We start from the raw sequence: 24,243 nt of genomic DNA, 5'->3' as shown, positions 1-24,243 counted from the left end.
AATAAATGATACCAAAAGAAACGACAACTCCTCCCGCAAAAAATAAGCCCTGACACCACTCTATTGACGGAAAAATAAAAAAAGTTATGGAATGCGGGGAGTGAAAAATGAAAATCAAAAAATGGCTTTGTCCCGAAAGGGGTTAAAGTATAAGCCAACCTTCTCTTAGAGCTTTTGTGCTACTACTGTTTTTTTTAAAGAAAAAAAAAATGCTTTCCTTCACTCCGAACTTCTCTGTTATGGCTTATTCACACAAACGTGGTGAAACTCTGACATGAAAAACGGCAGTTTTTCACGTCCGAGCTTCACCCGTGTGGGACTTGTTTTCACGATCCCCATAGGCTTGAGTCTATGGAGGGATCCCTGAAAACAGAAGAAAATAGGACATGTTCTATTTTTCAATGGACCCTTCACATGTGAACGGCCACATTGAAAAACATGCGTCTATGTGGTGGCCGTTGTTTCAATGGCCGTCACACGGACGTATTTAACGTTCGTGTGAATAAGCCCTTAGAAAGATGGGTAAGGCCCCATGCACACGACCGTAAAATCGCCCGTAAATACGGTCCGTAATTACGGAAGCATTCATTTCTATGGCCGACGGACATCTTTCCGTATGCCTACGGGAGGGTGTCCGTGCCGTAGAAACCCGCGGAAAAAAATAGGACATTCCTATTTTTTTATTTTACGGACCGTGCTCCTATACTTTATAATGGGAGCACGGCCAGTAAAAATGGCCGGCTGTCCGCGGCCGGCTGTGCCCGTAATTACAGGTCCTATTTACGGGCACGGTCGTGTGCATGAAGCCTAAGACAAAGCTCCCCAAGCTACCTCACTGTTTACCTCTATATGTAATAAGTCGGGCAGTGGTTCCAGGATCAATACCCATAAGGGTATGTTCACACGTAGTCAACCAAAACGTCTGAAAATCCAGAGCTGTTTTCAAGGGAAAACAGACCCTGCTTTTCAGACGTTTTTTACCAACTCGCATTTTTACCAACTCATTTTTTTACCAACTCGTTTTTGGAGCTGTTTTCATTGGAGTCTATGAGAAAACAGCTCCAAAAACGTCTGAAAGAAGTGTCCTGCACTTCTTTTGACGAGGCTGTATTTTTACGAGTCGTCGTTTGACAGCTGTCAAACGACGACGCGTAAATAACAGGTCGTCTGCACAGTACGTCGGCAAACCCATTCAAATGAATGGGCAGATGTTTGCCGACGTATTGTAGCCCTATTTTCAGACGTAAAACGAGGCATAATACGCCTCGTATACGTCTGAAATTTGGCCGTGTGAACATACCCTAAAGGCTCTAGATAGATGCACAGCTCTAAAGTGCCCTCTGTGCAGTGTTCTTTTCTTCAGAGGCATGATGCCCTGTTCTTCTAACAGAAGACATCTATGTTTTCACCCACATTTAGATCTACAACATCCTCAGCATTACCTTATCAGACTCTTTCATATATTTTATAATTCTTATGGTTCCGCCACTGTTAAGCAGTGCTGAGATATCGGCTCTTTTCTCTCTTTGGTACTGTCCTTTCATGACACCATTAGTGCCTGCAGTAAGTCTGTGCTGTGAATTGCATGGTTATCTCTCTAAAGAAATGCTCCCAATGACAAATTATTACCGGCGAATGACCAGTAAATTCATGACACCATTTGGAGCAGGTGCTAATGGTGTCAGTCAAAAAAGAGTCCTTATCTCAGAATTGGTGGGCCAAGGGTAAGTACTAAGCTGAATAATTTTTTTTGCAAACGTGAATTCATTAATAAAAACCTAACCTAAACCTCTAGCAACAGTAAGGGTATGTTCACACGAGGGCGTCCGTAACGGCTGAAATTACGGGGATGTTTCAGCCTGAAAACATCCCCGTAATTTCAGCCGTAACGGCATGTGCAGGCGCTTGAACGCCGCGTCAATTACGGACGTAATTGGCGCTGCTATTCATTGGAGTCAATGAATAACGGCTCCAATTACGGCCAAAGAAGAGACAGGTCACTTCTTTGACGCGGGCATCTATTTACGCGCCGTCATTTGACAGCGGCGCGTAAATTACGCCTCATGTGAACAGACAAACGTCTGCCCATTCCTTTCAATGGGCAGATGTTTGTCAGCGCTATTGAGGCGCTATTTTCGGACGTAATTCGGGTCAAAAACGCCCGAATTACGTCCAAAATTAGTGCGTGTGAACATACCCTAAGACTATCTTGGTTATCTAACCAAAAATCAAAACTTGATGTTAAAATTTGATAGGGGACACCTTATGTGCAGTAGCAGTTTGCCACCTTTCTCCTGTAAATTCAACCATTTGTCCCCTATACTTCTATGACCATTGTCAGCCAAGCTCTCGTGGGGCCACTTCTACTGTCACCCAGAGGGTACTACCTCTTCCATTCTGACGTTTCCTTAGCAGCCACAGTGAAAGTGACTTATTATATATTTGTTTATAAGGGATGTGTCACATACCTTCCAAATATACAGAGTTTTGTGATATAGGGCTGAATTTCTAAGGTCCCTGATCTCCATTTTCGAATGGCAGGGCGTACGGTGTCAAACTGAGCATAGCTTTCACCATAATATACTGTATAATAATACATTTGCAAGTTTTATATTTTTATTTTTGGTAATCATGGGAATGGAGGTTGTAGTAGTGGGGTAGTGAAATCAGTTTTTACGTTTCTCACTATAGAAATGGACCCTCAGAGCTGCAATTTGTTTGGTACTTAATAGTCTGGGTTGTGGAGTCTAAGAGTCAGTTCACACAGAGTTTTTTGGCACTGATTTTGACGTGGAAACTGTGTCGGAATTAGCGCCAAAAAAAGGTCGAAATTGCCCCCCCATTAATTTCAATGGGAGTAGAGGTGTTTTTTCCCCCCAGGCGGCTTTTGACATGTCCTTTCTTGAAGCAGTTTCTGCTTCTGACCTCCCATTGAATCAATGGGAGGCAGAAAAAAGCTGTGGCGCTAGTTTCTGAGCGTATTTCACAGCGTTTTTTGCCTGCGGTCCTTGTAGCACGGACGTATTATACGTTCATCTGAATAAGCCCTAATAGTAATCCATATAGCTGTCAGCCTGGGACGTAAACAAATGTAACAGTTTAGATGTACACATTGAAAACCATTTATTTTTTTATTTTTTTTAAGTTCTAGAAATGAGGGAAATCCTTCTGTGTGTTTTTACTGCTGACATATATATTATACGGATGTTGTTATAGTGTAGAAACAGGAATTCCCACTCTTTGTCTTCCTGCTGCTGAACTGTTTCACATGTCACTGCTCGGGGCCAGCTCCCTAAATTAACACTCATTAGCAGTCATTTACTTGAATGCTTCAAGCCAATGAGCCATCTCTCTGTTTTGTTAGAATCACCAGAATCAGATGGAGATGTTCGATGAGAATGTCGCTCACATAAGCACTTGGCTCTATCAAGCGGAAGCCCTTCTGGATGAGATTGAGAAAAAGCCAGCTAACAAGAAAGAAGAAATTGTGAAGGTACTGAGCATTGTCAGGGGACTTGAAACATATAAAGAATCATCAGATTATTTTCTAACTTTAAAGGGAAATTCACCCAAAAGTAAGAGAGGAATTCACATAGATCTGTCAACCCTAAATTACTTACCTGAGGTTGTCAGCCGCTGCAATTGGTGAGTGTCTTCTTAAGGCTGGGTTCACACGTGGCGGAATTTCACTTAAATTCCGCTGCGGACACTCCGCAGCGTTAATCCGCAGCGGAGCCGTTTGTCCATTGACTTACACTTTAATTTAGCAGTGTTCGTTTAGACGAGGCGTAAAATTCCGCTGCGGAGCATAGGCTGCGGAGCGGAATTTGGTGTCCGCAGCATGCTCTGTCTGTTGCGGAGCAGTGGCGGACTCGTGGCGGAATTTCTGCATTGACTTCAATGGAGATTCTAATTTCCGCAATGAAGTCCGCAGCTGTCATGCACATGTTACATAGTTACATAGTTACATAGTTACATAGTTAGTACGGCTGAAAAAAGACACATGTCCATCAAGTTCAACCAAGGGAAGGGAAAAGGGAAGGAAAAATTTCTACACATAGGAGCTAATATTTTTTTGTTCTAGGAAATTATCTAACCCTTTTTTAAAGCCATCTACTGTCCCTGCTGTGACCAGCTCCTGCGGTAGGCTATTCCATAAATTCACAGTTCTCACTGTAAAGAAGCCTTGTCGCCTCTGCAGCTTGAATCTTTTTTTCTCCAGACGGAGGGAGTGCCCCCTTGTTTTTTGAGGGGGTTTTACAAGGAACAGGATTTCACCATATTTTTTGTATGTGCCATTAATATATTTATATAAGTTAATCATGTCCCCCCTTAGTCGTCTTTTTTCAAGGCTAAATAGGTTTAATTCTTTCAATCTTTCCTCATAACTTAAATTCTCCATGCCCCTTATTAGCTTCGTTGCTCTTCTTTGTATTTTTTCCAACTCCAGGGCATCCTTTCTATGAACTGGAGCCCAGAACTGAACTGCATATTCTAGATGAGGCCTCACTAATGCTTTGTAAAGTGGCATTATTACATCCCTGTCCCGCGAGTCCATGCCTCTTTTAATACACGACAATATCCTGCTGGCCTTTGAAGCAGCTGATTGACACTGCATGCTGTTATTGAGTTTATGATTTACAAGTACACCCAGATCCTTCTCAACAAGTGAATCCGCCAGTGTAGCGCCCCCTAGGACATATGATGCATGCAGGTTGTTGGTACCAAGATGCATAACTTTACATTTATCTACATTAAACTTCATTTGCCAAGTGGACGCCCAAACACTTAGTTTGTTTAAATCTGCCTGTAATTCATGAACATCTTCCATAGTCTGAACTATATTACATAGCTTGGTGTCATCTGCAAAAATAGAAATAGTGCTATTAATCCCTTCCTCTATATCATTAATAAATAAGTTGAATAATAGTGGTCCCAGCACTGAACCCTGGGGTACACCACTTATAACCGGGGACCATTCAGAGAAGGAATCATTGACCACAACCCTCTGGATACGGTCCTTGAGCCAATTCTCAATCCAATTACAAACTATATTTTCTAAACCTATAGTCCTTAATTTACCCATTAGGCGTCTATGGGGGACAGTGTCAAATGCCTTTGCAAAGTCCAAAAACACTAAATCCACAGCGGCCCCTCTGTCTAGACTTCTGCTCACCTCTTCATAAAAACAGATTAGGTTAGTTTGACAACTTCTGTCCTTAGTAAAACCGTGCTGGCTGTCACTTATAATGCTATTTATTGTCACATAATCCTGTATATAGTCCCTCAATAGCCCCTCAAACATTTTCCCCACGATGGATGTTAAGCTTACTGGTCTATAATTACCCGGGGAAGACCTAGAGCCCTTTTTGAAAATAGGCACCACATTTGCCCTGCGCCAGTCCCTTGGCACTATACCTGTCACTAGAGATTCTCTGAATATTATGAAAAGGGGGACAGAAATAACTGAACTAAGCTCTTTAAGAATTCTAGGGTGTAACCCATCTGGTCCCGGAGCCTTGTGCACATTTATTTTATTTAATTTAGCTTGGACCATCTCTACATTCATCCAATTCAGTATATCAACTGATATATTAACAGCACTAGCACCGGCTACATCAGCTGCTCTTTCTTCTGTTGTATATACAGAGCTAAAGAACCCATTTAGTAACTCTGCCTTCTCTTGATCCCCTGTGATCAACTCCCCATTACCATTATCTAGGGGTCCTACATGTTCAGACCTTGGCTTTTTTGCATTTATATGCTTGAAGAATTTTTTAGGATTTGTTTTACTATCCTTGGCCACCTGCCTTTCATTTTGTATTTTTGCTAATTTTATTACATTTTTACAGATTTTATTAAGCTCTTTATATTTTACAAAGGCTACAGCTGTACCCTCAGATTTGTATTTTTTAAATGCCCTTTTTTTGTCATGTATTGCCCCTTTCACAGAAGGTGTAAGCCATGTGGGGTTTAATTTGAGTCGTTTATACTTATTACCTGTAGGAATAAATTTTGCACTATAATAACTCAAAGTAGATTTGAAAATCTCCCATTTATCATTTGTTCCATTATTTGACATTAGTTCTTCCCAGTCTATATCCTGAATTGCAGCCCTCATCCTGGGGAAATTGGCTTTCTTAAAATTAAATGTTTTTGCCCTCCCAGCCTGTGTTTGTTTTTTACAGTATAGGTAAAATGTAACTATATTATGATCACTGTTACCGAGGTTTTCACGAACATTGACATTCCCAACAAGATCTGCATTATTAGAAATGACCAGATCCAACAGAGCTTCACCTCTAGTCGGGTCTTCCACAAACTGGCCCATAAAATTTTCCTGCAACAGGTTGAGGAAATGTCTCCCCTTTGCAGTTGAAGCCGAACCATGACACCAATTAATATCCCGGAAATTAAAATCTCCCATTATCACTACAGTACCCGCCTGTGCAGCCCGCTCCATCTGTTTATATATCTGACCTTCCATCTCCTCAGTTATATTGGGGGGTCTATAGATTACACCAAAAGTAATCTGTGTTATGTGTGCTGCGGATCCGTCTTGCTTTTTTAACTTGACATTTCTTCATTCTGGCTGGACCTATGTATTTCTAGGTCTACAGCCAGACTGAGGAAGTCAATGGGGCTCCCGTAATGACGGGAGCGTTGCTAGGAGACGTCAGTAAATAGTCACTGTCCAGGGTGCTGAAAGAGTTAAGCGATCGGCAGTAACTGTTTCTGCACCCGGGACAGTGACTACCGATCCCAATATACATGTATCTGTAAAAAAAAATGAAGTTCATACTTACCGAGAACTCCCTGCTTCTGTCTCCAGTCCAGCCTCCCAGGATGACGTTTCAGTCTAAGTGACGGCTGCAGCCAATCACAGGCTAATAACAGGCTGCAGCGGTCACATGGACTGCCGCGTCATCCAGGGAGATCGGGCTGGATGCCGAAGGAGGGACGCGTCACCAAGACAACGGGCGGTAAGTATGAATTTCTTTGACTTACACAAGGGAAAGTGCTGTCCCTTCTCTCTATCCTGCACTGAATAGGGAGAAGGGAAGTACTTTTACCGCAGTCCGCAGCAGCTAGTCCGCATCAATTTACTGCACATTTTGTGCAGATCCGCAGCAGAATCTGCAACGCAGATTCTGTGCGGCATTGATGCGGACAGTTGCGGAGGAAATCCGCCACGTGTGGTCATGCCCTAACTCATCCACAAGAGAGTGAGAACTATGTTGTCATTCTTCAACATTTTCTCCCTGACTAAAATGACAGTACATTCCGACAGACATTGCTGGACACTTCCTAATCATGCCAAGTTATAGACAGGGAGTATTGCTTGCCTCTGGCATTCCAGGAAGCAGAAAAACTGATGAAATAACCATGAGGGTGAGAAATTCTGCAGGGATTTCAGGCATACATACAGCAAAGAAACCGATTTGTTTGCAGATGTTAATCATTGCATGATTTAATTTTTATTTTTTTTAATTACAAATTATATTATTTTATTTTTTAAGCGCCTTTTGTCCGAGTTGGATGATGTCAGTACCAGAGTAGATAATGTTCGTCACCATGCAGGAATTCTCATGAGCAGTCGTGGTACATCTTGTAGGCAACTGGTGGAACCAAAAGTGGCTGAACTGAATCGCAACTTTGAGAAAGTTTCTCAGCACATAAATGCTGCCAAGGTAAAAGGATGCCAGTAATTGCAATGTTTTCCTTCCAAGTGTCACACAAAATGTTTGTGTTCTAAGATACCTCAATATGTTAAAATTTAAAGTGATGCAAAGTTGTCTTCATTTTCAACCAGGTTTCCCAGGAGCCCTGGGATTCCATAGAATTTTGTTAGGGAATTCTTGGAAGACCACAGTGGCAAAAGTAATTGCATGTCCTATAGGGAATGAAAACTGATCTCACACTACTTAAAGTTTGGCATTGGGGCAGGCAAAGCCATCAAACTTCTCTGCCAGATCATTAAGTTGGCTGACAATTACATTTTCTTTCCACCCCACATCCAGCTTCTTTTAGGTAGGGGTTGGAGTAGGGTGATTAGATTAGAAGAAATTAGAAAGAGATTAGAGATTCGAAAAACTATTTTCAGAATTTCCCCAATGGTGTGAAGGTCAGGAACCACTACTTTAGACCATTCCTGTTTTTATTTAGATAATGGTTATGGTTCTCTAGGTGGCCATGTAGATGTAGATGTGTCATAGCCGCCATGTTCCTCCTAGAAGCCCTGATGGCACCATGGGAGTTTGGTATTTGCCTTTTTGTATACGAAAAGGGAAGGGTTAGAACATTTCACTGATATTTAAGAATGTTGGAAGTCTTTCATGTACAATAATGATTACTTTTGACTGTTAGAAGCACTATCTACCTGTTCATGTTTGAAATGGTTGGACTTTTTTCCATAGCCGCAGATCACCCATGTCCTATTTCCCATAGGGAAACAATGTGGTTTCGTTGTGCGTAATTCTGTTATTTTTGTGTAACTCGCATGTAACCAAATGGTTCCATGATGCCCCAGCCTTAAATTTCCCATGTTCAAGAACTAAAGTAAAATTCTACTAATCCAGCATTTGACAGTAAAACTCTGAAGAAATGGTCTAATAATCCATAATCTTTAAAGATTCCAGATTGAAGGAATTTTACTTTTACATAATAATTTCTTGCTTTAGATGTTCATCTAAAACAAGCAGCCGATGGCTTAGTTGATCAGGGTTAGTAAATTAATATTTAGAATTCATCACTGAATCCTTAGGGATGACATGTAACGTGAGCGAGCCAACCAGGCACGATCCGCTGTAGTGACATCCCTATGGAGGGCATATCACTTCTCGGCCCATTATTGGCCATCCTGCTCACGATTATCATGCAGGCATGTAAATAGACGCGGCTGGGATCTAACTTGTGGTAACAAGAGAACGCTGAAAAGTTCTAAAGGGTAGCATTCTAAGGTGATATATCCTGGAATGTTCTATACTAGGGGCAGATGTTTAGCACTGAGCTTGTGTCTTTTTCAGATACTTATGGATGAAGATCCTGGAGTAGAAGTCACAGAAGAAGAATCTGTTAAGACTGGACCCACTGCAACAGAGCTGGAAGGCTTTGAAACAGAGCTGCTCAGTGTCCAGAGGGTCCTGGAAAGGTATCTACAATCTCCTGCAGAGAGTGAGAAGGTGAGTAAAGGGGAAATTTGTCTATGGTATAGCATTCATTTCAACATAGTCGACCAACCATGAGGGGCCAATCTCCCTATTTATACTGAAAACTGGAACCTGCTATTCTTGGGATCGGTGGGACTGGAACCTGCTATTTTCGGGATCGGTGGGGGACCACTACTGATCTACTTGTATTATATGTCTGAATAATATGTTGTAAATTATAATTGTAAACAATTCCTTTAAGATGGCCATATTGTTGCAATGTTTCACTGATAGCTACTGTCATTTGCCAGCTCTCATATTCCTTGTGGTGTCTATTAGAAAAAGTATTTTGGGAAGTCTTTTTTTATATCAAGCCCCTTAAAGCATTTGTACGGTTTGATAGGATTCCTCACACACATCTTGATACTCAGCTCTGTCACTGAATCCTTTGATATATGGTATCATATATGGCCAGCTGTAAACCTTGTACATGCACAGTCTGATTGATTTTCCTATGTCAACATGAAAACGTGCACATGACGAAGGGACTAGATCCGTTGTGTACTTATCGATTTAAAGAGTAATTCAATAAACGTAATGGTGGCAAACGAACCACCAATTCATTTGAGTAAAATGAACTATACACTGCCTTGAGGATTATTGGTTTGATCTCTAATTTTATTTTATTTTCTATTAGCCAAATTATGGGTGGTCATCTTGATGCTTCCTTTTTGTTTTTCTTACGGATAAACAGTACTCTTTTCATTTTTCTTTTGCCAGTGTGATAGATGCTTATGTAAACTCAGGAATAACAGTCATTCTGTCACTAACCCTTCACCTACTATTAATAATGACACGATTCACTTTAACTGTAGCCTGTAAAGTGAGATGCTTTTATCTATCAGTCTGGAGTGTATGCTGTTCTTCCGACCCCTAGTGGCCAATATGAACTGTGAAAACTCTGATGTTTAATAATTTATTTATACATTGATATTCAAGACAAACTATAAAAAGACTGCCAAAAAAGGTTAAAAATAAAAGAAGTTAATAGATTTGCCACTTACTCATAATAGTTTTCCTTCACGTATAGTGCTCTAACTTCATAAAATAATCTGTCTAAATAGATATTATATGCACGTTTACCTATGGCTGTGCCTAACATCTATGACATGTTAGTATACTGATGCTGCATAATCCTCTCTTTCCTTGCAGCCACAGCCTCTGAAATCCATGTTCAGTGCAAAACATATACAATGTTACAAAATTTGAGTAAAAAATTTGCAAATGCATCATGTACTTCATTAGTTTAGTAAACTTTATTAAAAACTTTAGAACCCCATTCATTAGAGAGGGACATGCTTTTAAATATGGTGGATGGACTAACACAAACCCCAGTCCATTGGTGGTGTGTCAGGACCTGTTAAATGCTCTCACCCCCATTAGAACTATCACATTGTATTCTAGTTAAGTATATTGGGCCAAATTGGCACTGACAGGGCATGCACAAATGTAACTTCTGCTAGTGTGGCCATTTACTTAAAATGGTCATTAACTGCATTTATCAGAACATCTTACAGATAGCCCAACAAGCAGGGCTTTGTGGACAGATGCCCTTAAAGGGGTTGTATGAGATTTTTAAAAATATGGATGCTTATTTTCAGGAACTGCCCCACTTCAAGGGTTGTTTGGGGTATTGTAGCTCAGCCTCATTCATTTGAATGGAGTTAAAGGGGTTTTCCCATCTTGGACATTCATGGAATATCCACCTCTGGTACACGCTCTTTTCCCTAGAACTAGGTCCCCTAGCCCTTGTTCTTCCTTGTCTGGCTCCAAATGCTCCCCGGCCACTGTCTGAGGAGGTGGTTGGAAGTTACGGAAATAGCCGATCTTGGTGAGCTACGATGTTTCCGGAACTTCCATAGAAGTGAATGGGAGTTACGGAAACAGCGTATCACGGCAAGCTATGCTGTTTTCGTAACTTGGGAGCTACATTTATTTTTGTAGATCCCAAGTTCCAAAAACAGCATAGCATGCTGTGCAACCCTGTTTCCATAACTCAAATTTACTACCATGGGAGTTACAGCAACAGCGTAGCTCAGGGAACTCGTCAGACAGTAGCGGAAGCTCGACCTGATAGATTACAGGGCAGGGCGCCCACTGCTAGATATTGGTGCGCGTCCCCTGGATATGCCATTAATGTCCAAGATAGTAAAATCCCTTTAAGCTGCAATAACAGTTTATTGACAATAGTAGCACTATTTCTGAAATTTCGACCCTTTTTAATGTTGACATGGAATTTAATTTATTTACTAGCTGATAACATATTCACTTGGCATGCATAATAGTGTTATTGCTGCACTTCACATGTACACTAAAATGTATCTCTATTATCTAGTCGAAATGTTGAAAATTTTTGATATTCTGTAATACATCATGGATCTTTTAGTTAATAAACCTTCTTCAAATACATGGATAGTCTTGTCACTACCAGGATGGGATGAGCCCTGTCATAGCTGAGCTGGCCATTAACTGCTTCTGTCTGTCATGCCCTGGAATGCTGAATTTATGAGGAAGGGGCCGCCCGTACAGGTGGCAGCTGAGAATTTGGGTGTTGGTTCATACTGTTTGTATCACTTCCAACGGATGCATGTTTGATATTTATGTAAAAGGCAACTGGGCAAGCGCTTCATGCTTACATTGCCAGAAATCTTATAATAGCTAACACGAGATACAACATTCAGCTCTGACATATGATTTTTATTTCACATAATTAGATTGAAGAGGAGAAGGCTCATATTGAAGACATTCTGTGCAGAGGAGAAAAGCTCCTTCAACAGGCAATGGACGACATCCAGAGAGAGAAACTCCGGCTGGAACTCTTGCTCTTACAGACCAGATACAACAGTGTCAAGGTTTGTATCAAATCCTTTTCACATGTTACCATGTTATAGTTTTCTGTTTATATATCGGTTTATGTCTCACATTGGGACTTAAAAAGATGAGCACATAAAGTGAGTTGCTTTACTTTTACCTATGTAGTTTTGGGTAAGCGTAGGGTTGGTCCACAATGTCTTAGTTTTGATTTGGAAATTTGAGAAAACATGCATTTTATTATGAAAGCTACAGATTGACCATTTTAGGTGGAACGATACACTACAATTACTTTATATAGTTCTTATACTAAATTTGTGGCATTGAACAAAAAACACATAGCTTTGGTGGGGACTTACAGCAGCCTGGACTTTCCCTTAAGGGGCCACTGATAATGGCGGCAGATATTTTTCTGTCCTTCCTATCAGTCATTCCATTAAGACACTACAGTTAGAATCTCTCTAGCCTGATTTTAGCAAACTATAAAGAAAAGTTAAAAAAGGCTATTTTACACCTATATCCCCTTACTGTCAATTCCATCTGCCATTTTCGTTAATTGGCACCATTTGAACCAAATGAACCAAAAGAGAGCGAACATGCCAATGTTTGACAGATGTCACATAGCTGAGTTCCCAGCTGAAAAGTGTGAACGCAGCCTAGATATACTGATAATTTTAACATAGACTGTTTCGCACAGCACATTATTTCTATGGAGGGAGCAAGAAATACATTTGCTTGTTATCTCTGATACTACTTATCTACCTGAGAAACCCTGACTGATCCCTATTGCCCTAATGGGAGACATCTGGGTCCAGTCGGGCTGTCCACATAGACCTCAAAATCAACAGGAACCTTCTACAAAAATCTCATGTGTGTGGTTCACTTTTAGAGTGCCTTTGACAGTATATCTTTGTTATTTAGGAACTGCAATCGGTAAGGAGAAGGCAAGAGGTCAGATCGTCTCCAGTGTTTGCACAAAGTGAACACAAGGAAGATCATTTCTTTAACTTGATGAGTGACACAGAACATCGTCTATCTGGTCTCCAGGAGGCGGATGATGACAAGAAACTTCAGGTAACATGGATTTTAATTACACATTTTTAAGAGCTACGTGACTGGTTAACCAATAGATATCATGCACGCTTGTTTCAGACAAGATGGATGTTCGATTTTGAGCCATATCTTATATCTGGCACACATTTCTATTCAGTAGTTGTACACCATCATTACTTGTGCTTGTTCACGTACACCAACCTACTCAAGTGTCATATTTCTAGTAGAGTAAGTAAATCAGGTCTGCTTTTATTTCAATGTTTGCATTGAATCAGATAAAAAATAACCATAATACATAGCATTTGGATGGTTTTGATCACTTCGCAGGAGCTTCTTAAAGAAGTAGAGGAGCATAGGGAAGAATTTACTGTCCTCCAGAAGACCAATGTTCTGCAGCATGATTCATCAGGAGAGATTGACGGTGGCAAAATGAAGCAACGCTGGGCAGAGATTGAAAAGCAGTTTGCCATGTACTTAGGAACTCAAGATCATAGTTTAGTAAGTATCAGAACATTACACTTGCGTAGTGCCTAAAGTATATAAAAGTACAAAAAGGTAACACTTAATTTAGTGCTTGTACTGATTGTAGTTTGGCATACACTATATAGGTTAAAAATATATGGACACCGGACCATCACACCTATATGAGCTTGTTGGAGAACTTATTCCAAACCCATGGGCGTAATATAGAGTTAGGCTAACTTTTGCAGTTATAACAGCCTCTTCTGGGAAGGCTTTCGACAATATTTTGGAGTGTGAATGCGGAGATTTGTCCCATTCAGCCAAAAGCACATCAGAGGTCAGGCAATGATGTTGGACAAGAATTTCTGTCCCACAATTGGCATTCCAATTCTTCCCAAAGGTATTTGATGGGGTTGAGGTCCAGGCTCTTTGCAGCCATTTAAGTTCCCCCCACTAAACTATAACCAAGCAAGCCTTGTCTTTATGGATCTCGCTTTGTGCACAGGGGCACAGTCATGCTGAAACAGGAAAGGGTCTTCCACAAGAAAGTTGGAAGTATACAATTGTCTAAAATGTCTTTGTATGCATAACAGTAACATTACCATTTACTGGAAATAAGGGTCCTAGCCTAAACCCTGAAAAACATGAAACCCATTGACAATGAGGACCACAGAGTATTGCATCCATTAAAGGGTAACTAAATGTTCCACAAACTTCTGACATGTCATAGTGACATGTCAGACGTTTTGATTGGTGGGGGTCCGAGCACTGAGACCCCCACTGATCGCTAAAACGAAGTGGCAGAAATGCTTGTGTGAGCGCTCAGCCGCTTCGTTTCTGTTCGGCTTTTTCCGGAAAGCCGATGTAGCAGAGTACGGGCACATAGACTTTCTATGAGCCCGTACTCAGATACATTGATTTCCGGAAAAAGCCGAACAGAAACGAAGCGGCTGAGCGCTCACACGGGCACTTCTGGTGCTTCATTTTAGCGATCAGTGGGGGTCTCAGTGCTCGGACCCCCATCAATCAAAACTTCTGACTTGTCACTATGACATGTCAGAAGTTTGTTGAATGTTTAGTTACCCTTTAAATGTATAGTACATTTTCATCTACCAGTCATAGGTATATGGGATGGTGAAATCTCCATAGCAACAGTATAGGTATTTTGGCTGTTATAATAAAATAAAATAAGTATTGAACTTTAATGAATAACCCCATTATACTAGGGCTGAAGTAACCTACATTTTATAACTTAAATCAGTGTTGATGTTTTTCTTACAAGCCATGTTTGCCTTCAGGGAAGGCCTCGCCGCTTGTTAGAGAAATAAAAAATCTGTCAAGTTCTGTTTTAATTTATACTGCTTTTAGCAGTAGTCTTGCGCTGCTCAGAGATAGAGCTATAAGGAAACCTATGTTCTTTTCTAGGATGATACGGACTCTCATCTGGATGTGAGTGTCACCCTAACAGGATTCACTTCGTCCTTCCTTCCTTCAGATTACTTAGTGGAAATAAACAAGATTTTGCTGTCAATAGCTGACACTGAGCTTCTGCTTACTGCACCTGAGCTAAGCAATGGAGAGTATGAACATTTTTCTGTACAAGAAGATTCACTAAAGGTAACCTTGTATTTTAGATATCCAAGATGAAAGGGGCAACAATTTTTGACACATATTTGTAGTTAAGCAATGTAATTTGGGTTATGTGGTATTGTATCTATTTGTTTTGTCTGCTATGTTTTTTTTATATTATTCATTTAAATTACATAAACTTTTTAGTATGAACTTGAAAATCAAGTCCTTGGTATATAAATTGGGACTCTTTCGCACATATTAATCTCCTACAAATAAGAATGTTGTGCTTTATTAGTCAAACAAAAGTATTACAAAAGTGATTCCTTTATTGACTAACTAGAACATAATAGAATTGCGTAATTCGGGGTAATGGGTAAAGTTGACGTTTTTGTATGTACCATAAGTCAGGCATCATAGGTCAATGCTATTTTTAATATAAAATATATGCTGTATTATCATTTGTTTCATTGTATGTTTTAACATAAAGCCAGATCTGCTAAAGCTTATTTCTGCAGGTCGAGCTTCTTTATGCCCCAGGATTAGCTATGATCACTAGGGAAATCTGCTGTTGGGTGACACATTTTCCATACAATTTGCGTTGCAGCCTATTCAAACTAATGGTTGACCATGTATAACGTGGCTGCGTTGAGCCCTCCAGAGTGGGGACCGTACTTTTGTAGTAGCTCTCCACTGTGGCTAATAGAGGGGGTCCTGAGAGAGCGATCACTTCTATGATAACCGCTTTAACTAAATATGTTAAAAAAGCATAGAACATATAGTTGTGTTATTTTGGCATTTAATTTTCATCTATTTTGTTATCCTATATTTTATAGCTCCTAATCAAAACACGGAGTCTACTATTTCTTAAATTCCCTTGCCCAGAATTTGTTCATGAAAAACTCATTCACAAAAGAATCTACCTAAAACTAAAAATATTTAATTCATGGAGAAACACAAACTTTTTGCAAAGATAGAAAGATATGGTCTACAGTACTTGCTGATAGGAATTGGATGAGTAGATGGAGTTTTGTGTCTTCAAAAATAGTTACATCTAAGGCCTCATTCACACGGACGCATTGGTTTTGCGGTCCACAAAACCACGGGTCCAGTGTACTATATCGGACTGCAACAATCCTTTGTTGTGCATCTATGTGTCATCAGGATTCATGGATCCACAGCAATTTCACCAGTTGTGATAACCCGCAAATCAGATTATTGTAGAATCAGTTAAATGGATACGTCATGAACACTCGTGACCATTTCATGACATACCCATTTAATGGATCCTATAATAGTTTATGGGTGACAGATGTATCTGTCACAGGCATCCATCATTCAAAGACTATAATGGGATCCTTTTAAGGGATACGTCATGAAAAGCTATTTAAAAGCTAATGATGTATATTATAAAAGGATGCCTGTGACGAATGCCATACAGTGGCGTCTGTCACCAACAGGCTCCCATGGTAAAAAAAAAATATTTGCAAGATGCCCCTGGATAGATTAGTGTAGTCGACTACACTATTTTATGCAGCAAAAAAAGTAGTAACCCTGAAGTTTACCAGCTGTTGGAACCCAAAAGGACACTTCGGTATAATGGGAGCCTAAGAGTACGTTTGACGTATGCGACAGGAGCTTTCCCGACATACACTTCAAACGTGCAGGGAAAACACTAGACAATGTTTTTTTTTTGCATTGCCGTTTATTTGATGTATGAATGGAATGTCCTGCACATTTCTGCTTGTTCCTCTCTGTTGCGGAAACTGCTTAATAGTGAAGAGCAGGGCAAGTGCATTGTCAGTGGAGCCCCCTAGGTAAAGTATTGTGTGGGGGCCTCTAAACATCTTTGAATGATTGAAGTGGAGATTATTTATAATGTATGTCTAAAACTCTTGTTCATGTCGTGGTGACGATGGTGTACTTTTACATCTTATTTCTCATGCTATATAGAGTGGCATATGATATCACTGACCTGCTGCACTTAATCACAGTGTAGAAGAAAACTAATGTGGACCTAGGTAGTGTTGGCAGCACCCTGTCCCTAACAGACAAGGAGAGTAGGCAAACTAAGAATTAATTTTTGGCGCCGTCTGCCGGCCGGTGCTGGTAAATTGAACAAAATGACGCCATATTTCTGTAGCATTATATTGTATGTCAATTAGCTGCTCTAACTGATAACATTCTGTTGTTTGAATGATTTTTAAATTGGGAAAATTGAGGCCCTCTTACGCCTCTGGGTGGTGGAGACTCTGGAACAGTTGCCCTATTTGCCCTCCCTATAATCCATCTCTGGTAAAGAGGGCTTTAGAGGAGAGCTGGAAGCTAAAATATGCCATGTTGTTGCTCTCTAACTTTAACCCCTTCAGGACCAAGCTCATTTTGGCCTTCAGGACCAGACCCATTTTTTCAAATCTGACATATTTCACTTTATGTGGTAATAACTCCGGAACGCTTTTACCTATCAAAGTGATTCTGAGATTGTTTTCTCGTGACACATTGGACTTTATGATAGTGGAAAAATGTGGTCGATAAATTCAATATTTACCAGTGAAAAACACCAAAATTTGGTGAAAAATTGCAAAAATTTGCATTTTTCTAAATGTAAATGTATCTGCTTGTAAGACAGGCAGTTATACCACACAAAATTGTTGCTAATTAACATCCCCCATATGTCTACTTTAGATTGGCATCGTTTTTTGAACATCCTTTTATTTTTCTAGGACGTTACAAGGCTTAGAACTTTAGCAGCAATTTCTCACATTTTCAAGAAAATTTCAAAAGGCTATTTTTACAGGGGCCAGTTCAGTTGTGAAGTGGCTTTTAGGGCCTTATATATTAGAAACCGCCAAAAAGTCACCCCATTTTAAAATCTTCACCCCTCAAAGTATTCAAAACAGCATTTAGAAAGTTTCTTAACCCTTTAAACGTTTCACAGGAATTAAAGCAACGTAGAGGTGAAATTTTCAAATTTCATTTTTTTTTTGCAGAAATTCATTTTTATTCTATTTTTTTTGTAACACAGAAGTTTTTACCAGAGAAATGCAACTCAATATTTATTGCCCAGATTCTGCAGTTTTTAGAAATATCCCACATGTGGCCCTAGTGTGGTAAAGGACTGAAGCACCGGCCTCGGAAGCAAAGGAGCACCCAGTGGATTTTGGGCCTCCTTTTTATTAGAAAATATTTTAGGCTCCATGTCAGGTTTCAAGGGCTCTTTCGGTGCCAAAACAGTGGAAATCCACCAAAAGTGACCCCATTTTGGAAACTACACCCCTTGAGGAAATTATCTAGGGGTATAGTGAGCATTTTGACCCCACAGGTTTTTTGCAGAAATTATTGGAAGTAGGCCGTGAAAATAAAAATCGTCATTCTTTCAAAGATTATGTAGGTTTAGCTAATTTTTTCTAATTTCCACGAGGACTAAAGGAGAAAAAGCACCACAACATTTGTAAAGCAATTTCTCCCGAGTAAAACAATACCCCACATGTGGTTATAAACGGATGTTTGGACACACGGCGGAGCTTAGAAGGGAAAGAGCGCCATTTGGCTTTTGGAGCTCAAATTTAGCAGGAATGGTTTGCGGAGGCCATGTCGCATTTGCAAAGCCCCTGAGGTACCAAAACAGTGAAAACGCCAAAAAAGTGACTCCATTGAGAAAACTACACCCCTTGAGGAATCCATCTAGGGGTGTAGTGAGCATTTTGCCCCCACAGGTGTTTCATAGATTTTATTAGAATTGGGCAGTGAAAATAAAAAAAATCCTTTTTCTTCAATAAGACGTAGCTTTAGCTCCAAATTTTTAATTTTCTCAACAAATAAAGGAAAAAAAGAACCCCAACGCTTGTAAAGCAACTTCTCTGGAGTACGGCAATACCCCACACGTGGTCGTAAAATGCTGTTTGGGCACACGGCAGGGCTCAGAAGGGAAGGAGCGCCATTTGCTTTTGGTGTACAGATTTTGCTGCATTTGGTTTCTGGTCGCTATGTTGCATTTGCAAAGTCCCTGTGGGACCAAAACAGTGGATCCCCCCCAGAAGTGACGCCATTTTGGAAACAACACCCTCAAGGTATTCACCTAGGGGTGTAGTGAGCATGTTAACCCCACAGGTGTTTTGCAGAAATTCGTGTGCACACGATGTGGGAGAATGAAAATGGGAATTTTTCCTTAGATACGCCAATATGTGGTGCCCGGCTTGTGCCACCATAACAAGACAGCTCTCAATTATTATGCGGTGTTTCCCTGTTTTAGAATCACCCTACATGTGGCCCTAATCTTTTGCCTGGACATTCGACAGGGCTCAGGAGTGAAAGAGTACCGTGTAAAATTGAGGCCTAATTTGGCGACATATAAAGTATTGGTTCACAATTGCAGAGGCTTTGATGTGAAATAATAAAAGAAACCCCTGAGAAGTGACCCCATTTTGGAAACTGCACCCCTCAAGGCATTTATTAAGAGGTGTAGTGAGCATTTTCACCCCACGTGTCTTTTCCATAAATGATTGCGCTGCGGAAGGTACAAATTAAATAGTTTCCCTAGATATGCCAATTCAGTGTCAAATGTCATGCCCAGCTTGTGCCACTTTTTTTTTTATATACACCGTTCACCGTACGTTATAAACTACATGTTACCTTTATTCTGCGGGTCAGTACGATTCTGGCGATACCAAATTTATAGAACTTTTTTATAACTTTTTGCACAATAAAATTACTTTTGGAAAGAGAATGTATTTTTTCTGTCGCCAAGTTGTGAGAGCCATAACTTTTACATTTTTTCGTCGATGAAGCTGTGTGAGGGCTTGTTTTTTTTGCGAGACGAGGTATAGATTTTATCGGTACCATTTTTGGATACATGCGACTTTTTGATCACTTTTTATTTCAATTTTTGGAAGACAGTGACCAAAAAAACAGTAATTATGGCAGTGTTTTTGAGGTTTTTTTTTACGGCGTTCACTGTGCGGAATAAATAACATAATATTTTTATAGTTCAGGTCGTTACGATCGCTGCGATACCAAATATGTATGGCTTTATTATTTTTTTCAATAATAAATGACTTATAAGGGAAAAAGGGCGATTGTGTTTTGTGTTATTATTTGAAACTTTTATTGTATGTTTTCCAACTTTTATTTTTACTTTTTTTACACTTTTTTTTACACTTTTCTTTAGTCCCACTAGGGGACTTGAATGTCCAACTGTTTGTTTGATGTTCTAATACATTGCACTACCTATGTAGTGCAATGTATTGGAACTGTCAGTTGTTCACTGACAGCAAGCCGATTAGGCTCCGCCTCTGGGCGGGGCCTAATCAGCTTACGTAATGGCAGACAGGAGTCCATTGTTAGGGCTCCTGTTGCCATGGTAGCAGTCGCCAGCCTTGCCATCGCATGGCAAGGCTGCCGATTTTCTACAAACCTCTAGGATGCAGCGATCACAATGGATCGCTGCATCGAAGGGGTTAATGCCAGGAATCGGAGCTAGCTCCGGTTCCTGGCGATAGATCGGGGTGTCCGCTGTTACATACAGCGGACACCCACTGCTGATGACGCCGGCTCAGCTTCTGAGCCGGAAGCTGAGCCGGCGCCATCTTGCCGATGTTACCGGAAGCCTCCTGGGCCCCGCCGACGACGGGGCATAGGAGGATTCCGTTACAGGCTGATCGGGAGGTAAGCATTAGCCCTCCGATCGCCTTTGCAGCCACCGGCAACCCAGCGATCACGTTGCTGGGGTGCCGGTGGCTATAAACTCCTCACATGCTGCGATCTCTATTGAACGCAGCATGTGAGGGGTTAATCGGTCGGATCGGATGCTAGCTCCGGTCCTGGCCGATACCTTAGGGTGCCAGCTGTAACATACAGCTGTCACCCGGTGGTGATGTCGCTGGCTCAGCTCCTGAGCCAGCTTCATCTCCATGACGTATATTTACGTGAAAAGGCGGTAAGCCACCGATTTTAATGACGTATATATACGTGATCCGGCGGGAAGGGGTTAAGGGCAGTTTAAGGGCTATTAAATGAACACAAAGATACCTGCTACTATATCATGACTAATAGGACATCTGAAAAGTACATGTGTCTTTTCCTGGTGACAGCTTCCATAGATTTTAGTGTTTGAGTTCATAGAATGGTAAAAAATAGTGTAGTAGCACTGTCATAGCGCGGGGTGTGGACCCACTGGGCCTTACTGCGTAGCGGGACAGCAGCTCTCCAAACAGGTACAATGCAATGTCTATAGTTCAGAAAGGGTACCTGAGGCAATGTAGACAGTAGCGGTAGATTCAGGCTAAGATGAGGCTCCGACAGTTGAAAGACACCTGGCGGGGTGCGACACAATAGATGCAGCAGAGGGCACAACACGACTCCAACTCTTGACGGCACAGAGGCACGGTAGCACGGGACACAGGGTACAGGCAGCAGGAACGGGTAACACTGGGAACTGGAAAACACTAGGAGACCATTTGCAATGACAAACTTTAGGTAAGACAACAACACTCAGGCAAGGATCGAGAGGGCAGAGCCCCTTTTATAGTCCTGAAGCATTCTGGACTGATTGCAGTATTCTTCAACTGTGCGCGTACTGGCCAATTAAGTCCGTGCACTCGCGGGCGCGCCCTGCGGGAGACAGTGTCCGGACCAGGAAGTTAGTGTCGGCGTCTCTCAGGAGGGAGATGCCGCCGGGAACTCACTTGTCCATGGCTGCTGCCCGTCAGAGGGTAAGTCAGCACGACGGTCCGCGGCCATAGACGTTACAACTGTGTTAGCCAGAAATAAATATTCAATGATAAATACTTTAGTTTAAAAAAAGTCAAAAGTATTATAGATATGATACCCTTATTAGCTAACGTGAAAGATTAAGTTAGCTAACATCATTTTTCTGGTTAGGCAATAAAGCTATCATATCTATAATACTATTTTTTTTTACACAAAAGTATTTAACATTGCATAGTAAAGACTGGTAATATTTTCGAGTCCGATTGTTTTGAGGGTACATTTGAAATATTAATAATTTCTTCAAAATCAATGCGAAAGCAGAATTTGTTCTTGTATTCTCAAATTTTTCATGTGTAGTTCTAGCCTAGTAAATTGTTCAGTAACTTTTTATGCATTCGCTCAGTACCTTTGCATGAGGTCAGGTCAGACTCCACATACGCCATTTGATGTTCAGGTTTTCTTTATTTTAGAACATAAAAGATGCACTGGATAAACTAGGGGAACAAATTGCAGCTATACACGAGAAGCAACCTGATGTGATTTTGGAGGCCTCAGGTCCAGAAGCCATAAAAATTGGAGAATCACTTACCCAGGTCAATTCAGATTGGGATCGGATCAACGGATTGTTCAATGAACGTATGAGGTAAGACAGAGGTGGTTACCATGCAAATGATTCACAAACCATTTGCAAAACTTTTTTCAGCTTCTTTTCTGTTCTACCAATAATATAACAAAATACCTATGGGACTCCATGTAAGTCTCCAATATTAACACTTAATTTTCTGATTTTATAAAAAGCCTCTTATTTTATGTTTCATATATTGGAAAGAAGCTAAAAAAAACAAAAATGGAGTTGCCTAGAACATGTATAACTTATTCTGGTTGTCAAGAAGTCTGAATATTCTGTTATACTATTGAGTATTGCCATGTTACATTGAGACCCCTAAGAGTTCCAGTGGTCTAGTCCTGCAATATTTTATTTCAATATCTTGTACTATAATAAATAATTAAAATTTTACAAGCTATTGAGCCCCATTATGCATCATAGTTTTCACATGTTTTATTAGGTTGTCATCTATGGTCACAGTCCTTGGCTGTGCATGCCCAGTGCACTCCTGTATATCTCCTGGTATGTGGAGCTAGAAGCAGTCTTTTGAAGGGTAATCTATTACTAATCTCTGTCCCGGGACATAACTGGTCATGTAAATATAGACTTTTAAGCCTGACCACTTAAGGCCCTTTTACACCGGCCGGTGCATCGAGCGCCGATCAACAAGATCGTTGATCGGCTCTCGCTTGCTCCTGTTACACGGAGCTATGAATGGGGACGAGCGGTCGTTACTCCGATCGCTTGTCCCCATCCATTATTATCATGTCAGCAGCGCGTCTCCCTGTTTGAACAGGTAGATGTGCTGCTGACAACGATAATCTTTTACTTTTTAAAACGATACAACCAGAAGATGATCGAGCGTTTGCTCGTTCATCTGCTGATCATTCCCCTGTTTACACAGGACAATTATCGGCAATGAGCGTTATATTAATGCTCGTCTGCCCGATAATTGTCCTGTGTAAATCCCCCTATGCTGTCTACAGAGAGGAGAAAGTGAGGGTCTCAACAGACAGACCAGCGACATTTAGCAGCGAAGATGTTGTCTAGTTGGAATAATTTATTTGGTGTTAATCTATCGTTCGGTCAGATATATTTCAGGAAAGATGGACACTTGTAGGAATACTGTAATGATACGGGGTAGGGAGACGGACAGGTGAGCCCTAATCTACCCGCAACTCAGTCCCTGCCTACTTGCACGGCCCGTCCTAAGTCCCTACGCTCAATACGTGCAAGACAGACAACACAAGACAAGGGCACACAGAAGCAAAGGGGGAAGTAGGGGCAGTTGTCCACGGGTACACCGTGAGCGACAGGCAGTGGTGAACGAGCTGAGTCAAACCAGGAGAGTACGTAGTAGCAAAATCAGAGCAGGTGAATAGTCAGTCAAGCCAGGGTAAATAAGTAACTGCGGTCAATCAGGTAAATAGCAGGAATCGCAGAACCAGGAAACCAGACAATCACAGGCAAGGAACATGCTGCAAGTGAGGGTATAAATAGACCAAGAGCGGGAGCTAGAACCATCAGGCCAGGCTGTGATAGGTTCTCCCTCTCCTCAGCCGGCAAGCCTGAGTGGTAACAGATCGCGTCACTCTAGCAGACCTTGGAGCTGATGAAGGCGATTAACCCCAAGCGTCGACACAGAACCTGTGTCTGGCAAACCCTTTACAGTACCCCCTCTTTTATGAGGGGCCACTGGTCCATTCCTAGGTGGGCCTGGCTTGTTGGGGAACCGAATATGGAACTTCCTGAGCAATATACCGGCGTGAACATCCTGGGCGGGTACCCAAGTCCTCTCCTCAGGCCCGTATCCTCTCTAATGGA

General features: G+C 41.1%; 1 protein-coding gene across 2 annotated transcripts in view; it reads left to right on the top strand.

Annotated features, from left to right (window-relative positions):
- UTRN (utrophin) overlaps nt 1-24,243 on the top strand; it is a 603,028-nt gene that overhangs the window by 189,094 nt on the left and 389,691 nt on the right. For both annotated transcript variants that reach the window (XM_075862837.1, XM_075862834.1), the window contains 8 exons: nt 3,365-3,493; nt 7,521-7,691; nt 9,027-9,182; nt 11,924-12,061; nt 12,942-13,094; nt 13,401-13,571; nt 14,961-15,152; nt 22,283-22,455. In XM_075862837.1, coding sequence (XP_075718952.1) covers nt 3,365-3,493; nt 7,521-7,691; nt 9,027-9,182; nt 11,924-12,061; nt 12,942-13,094; nt 13,401-13,571; nt 14,961-15,152; nt 22,283-22,455 — 1,283 coding nt within the window. The remainder of the gene's footprint in view (nt 1-3,364; nt 3,494-7,520; nt 7,692-9,026; nt 9,183-11,923; nt 12,062-12,941; nt 13,095-13,400; nt 13,572-14,960; nt 15,153-22,282; nt 22,456-24,243) is intronic.

Source organism: Rhinoderma darwinii, chromosome 4, assembly GCF_050947455.1.
Source record: "Rhinoderma darwinii isolate aRhiDar2 chromosome 4, aRhiDar2.hap1, whole genome shotgun sequence".
Classification (NCBI taxonomy): domain Eukaryota; kingdom Metazoa; phylum Chordata; class Amphibia; order Anura; family Rhinodermatidae; genus Rhinoderma; species Rhinoderma darwinii.
Note: the sequence above shows the minus strand (reverse complement) of the source record. Positions and strands in the feature narration are given on the sequence as shown.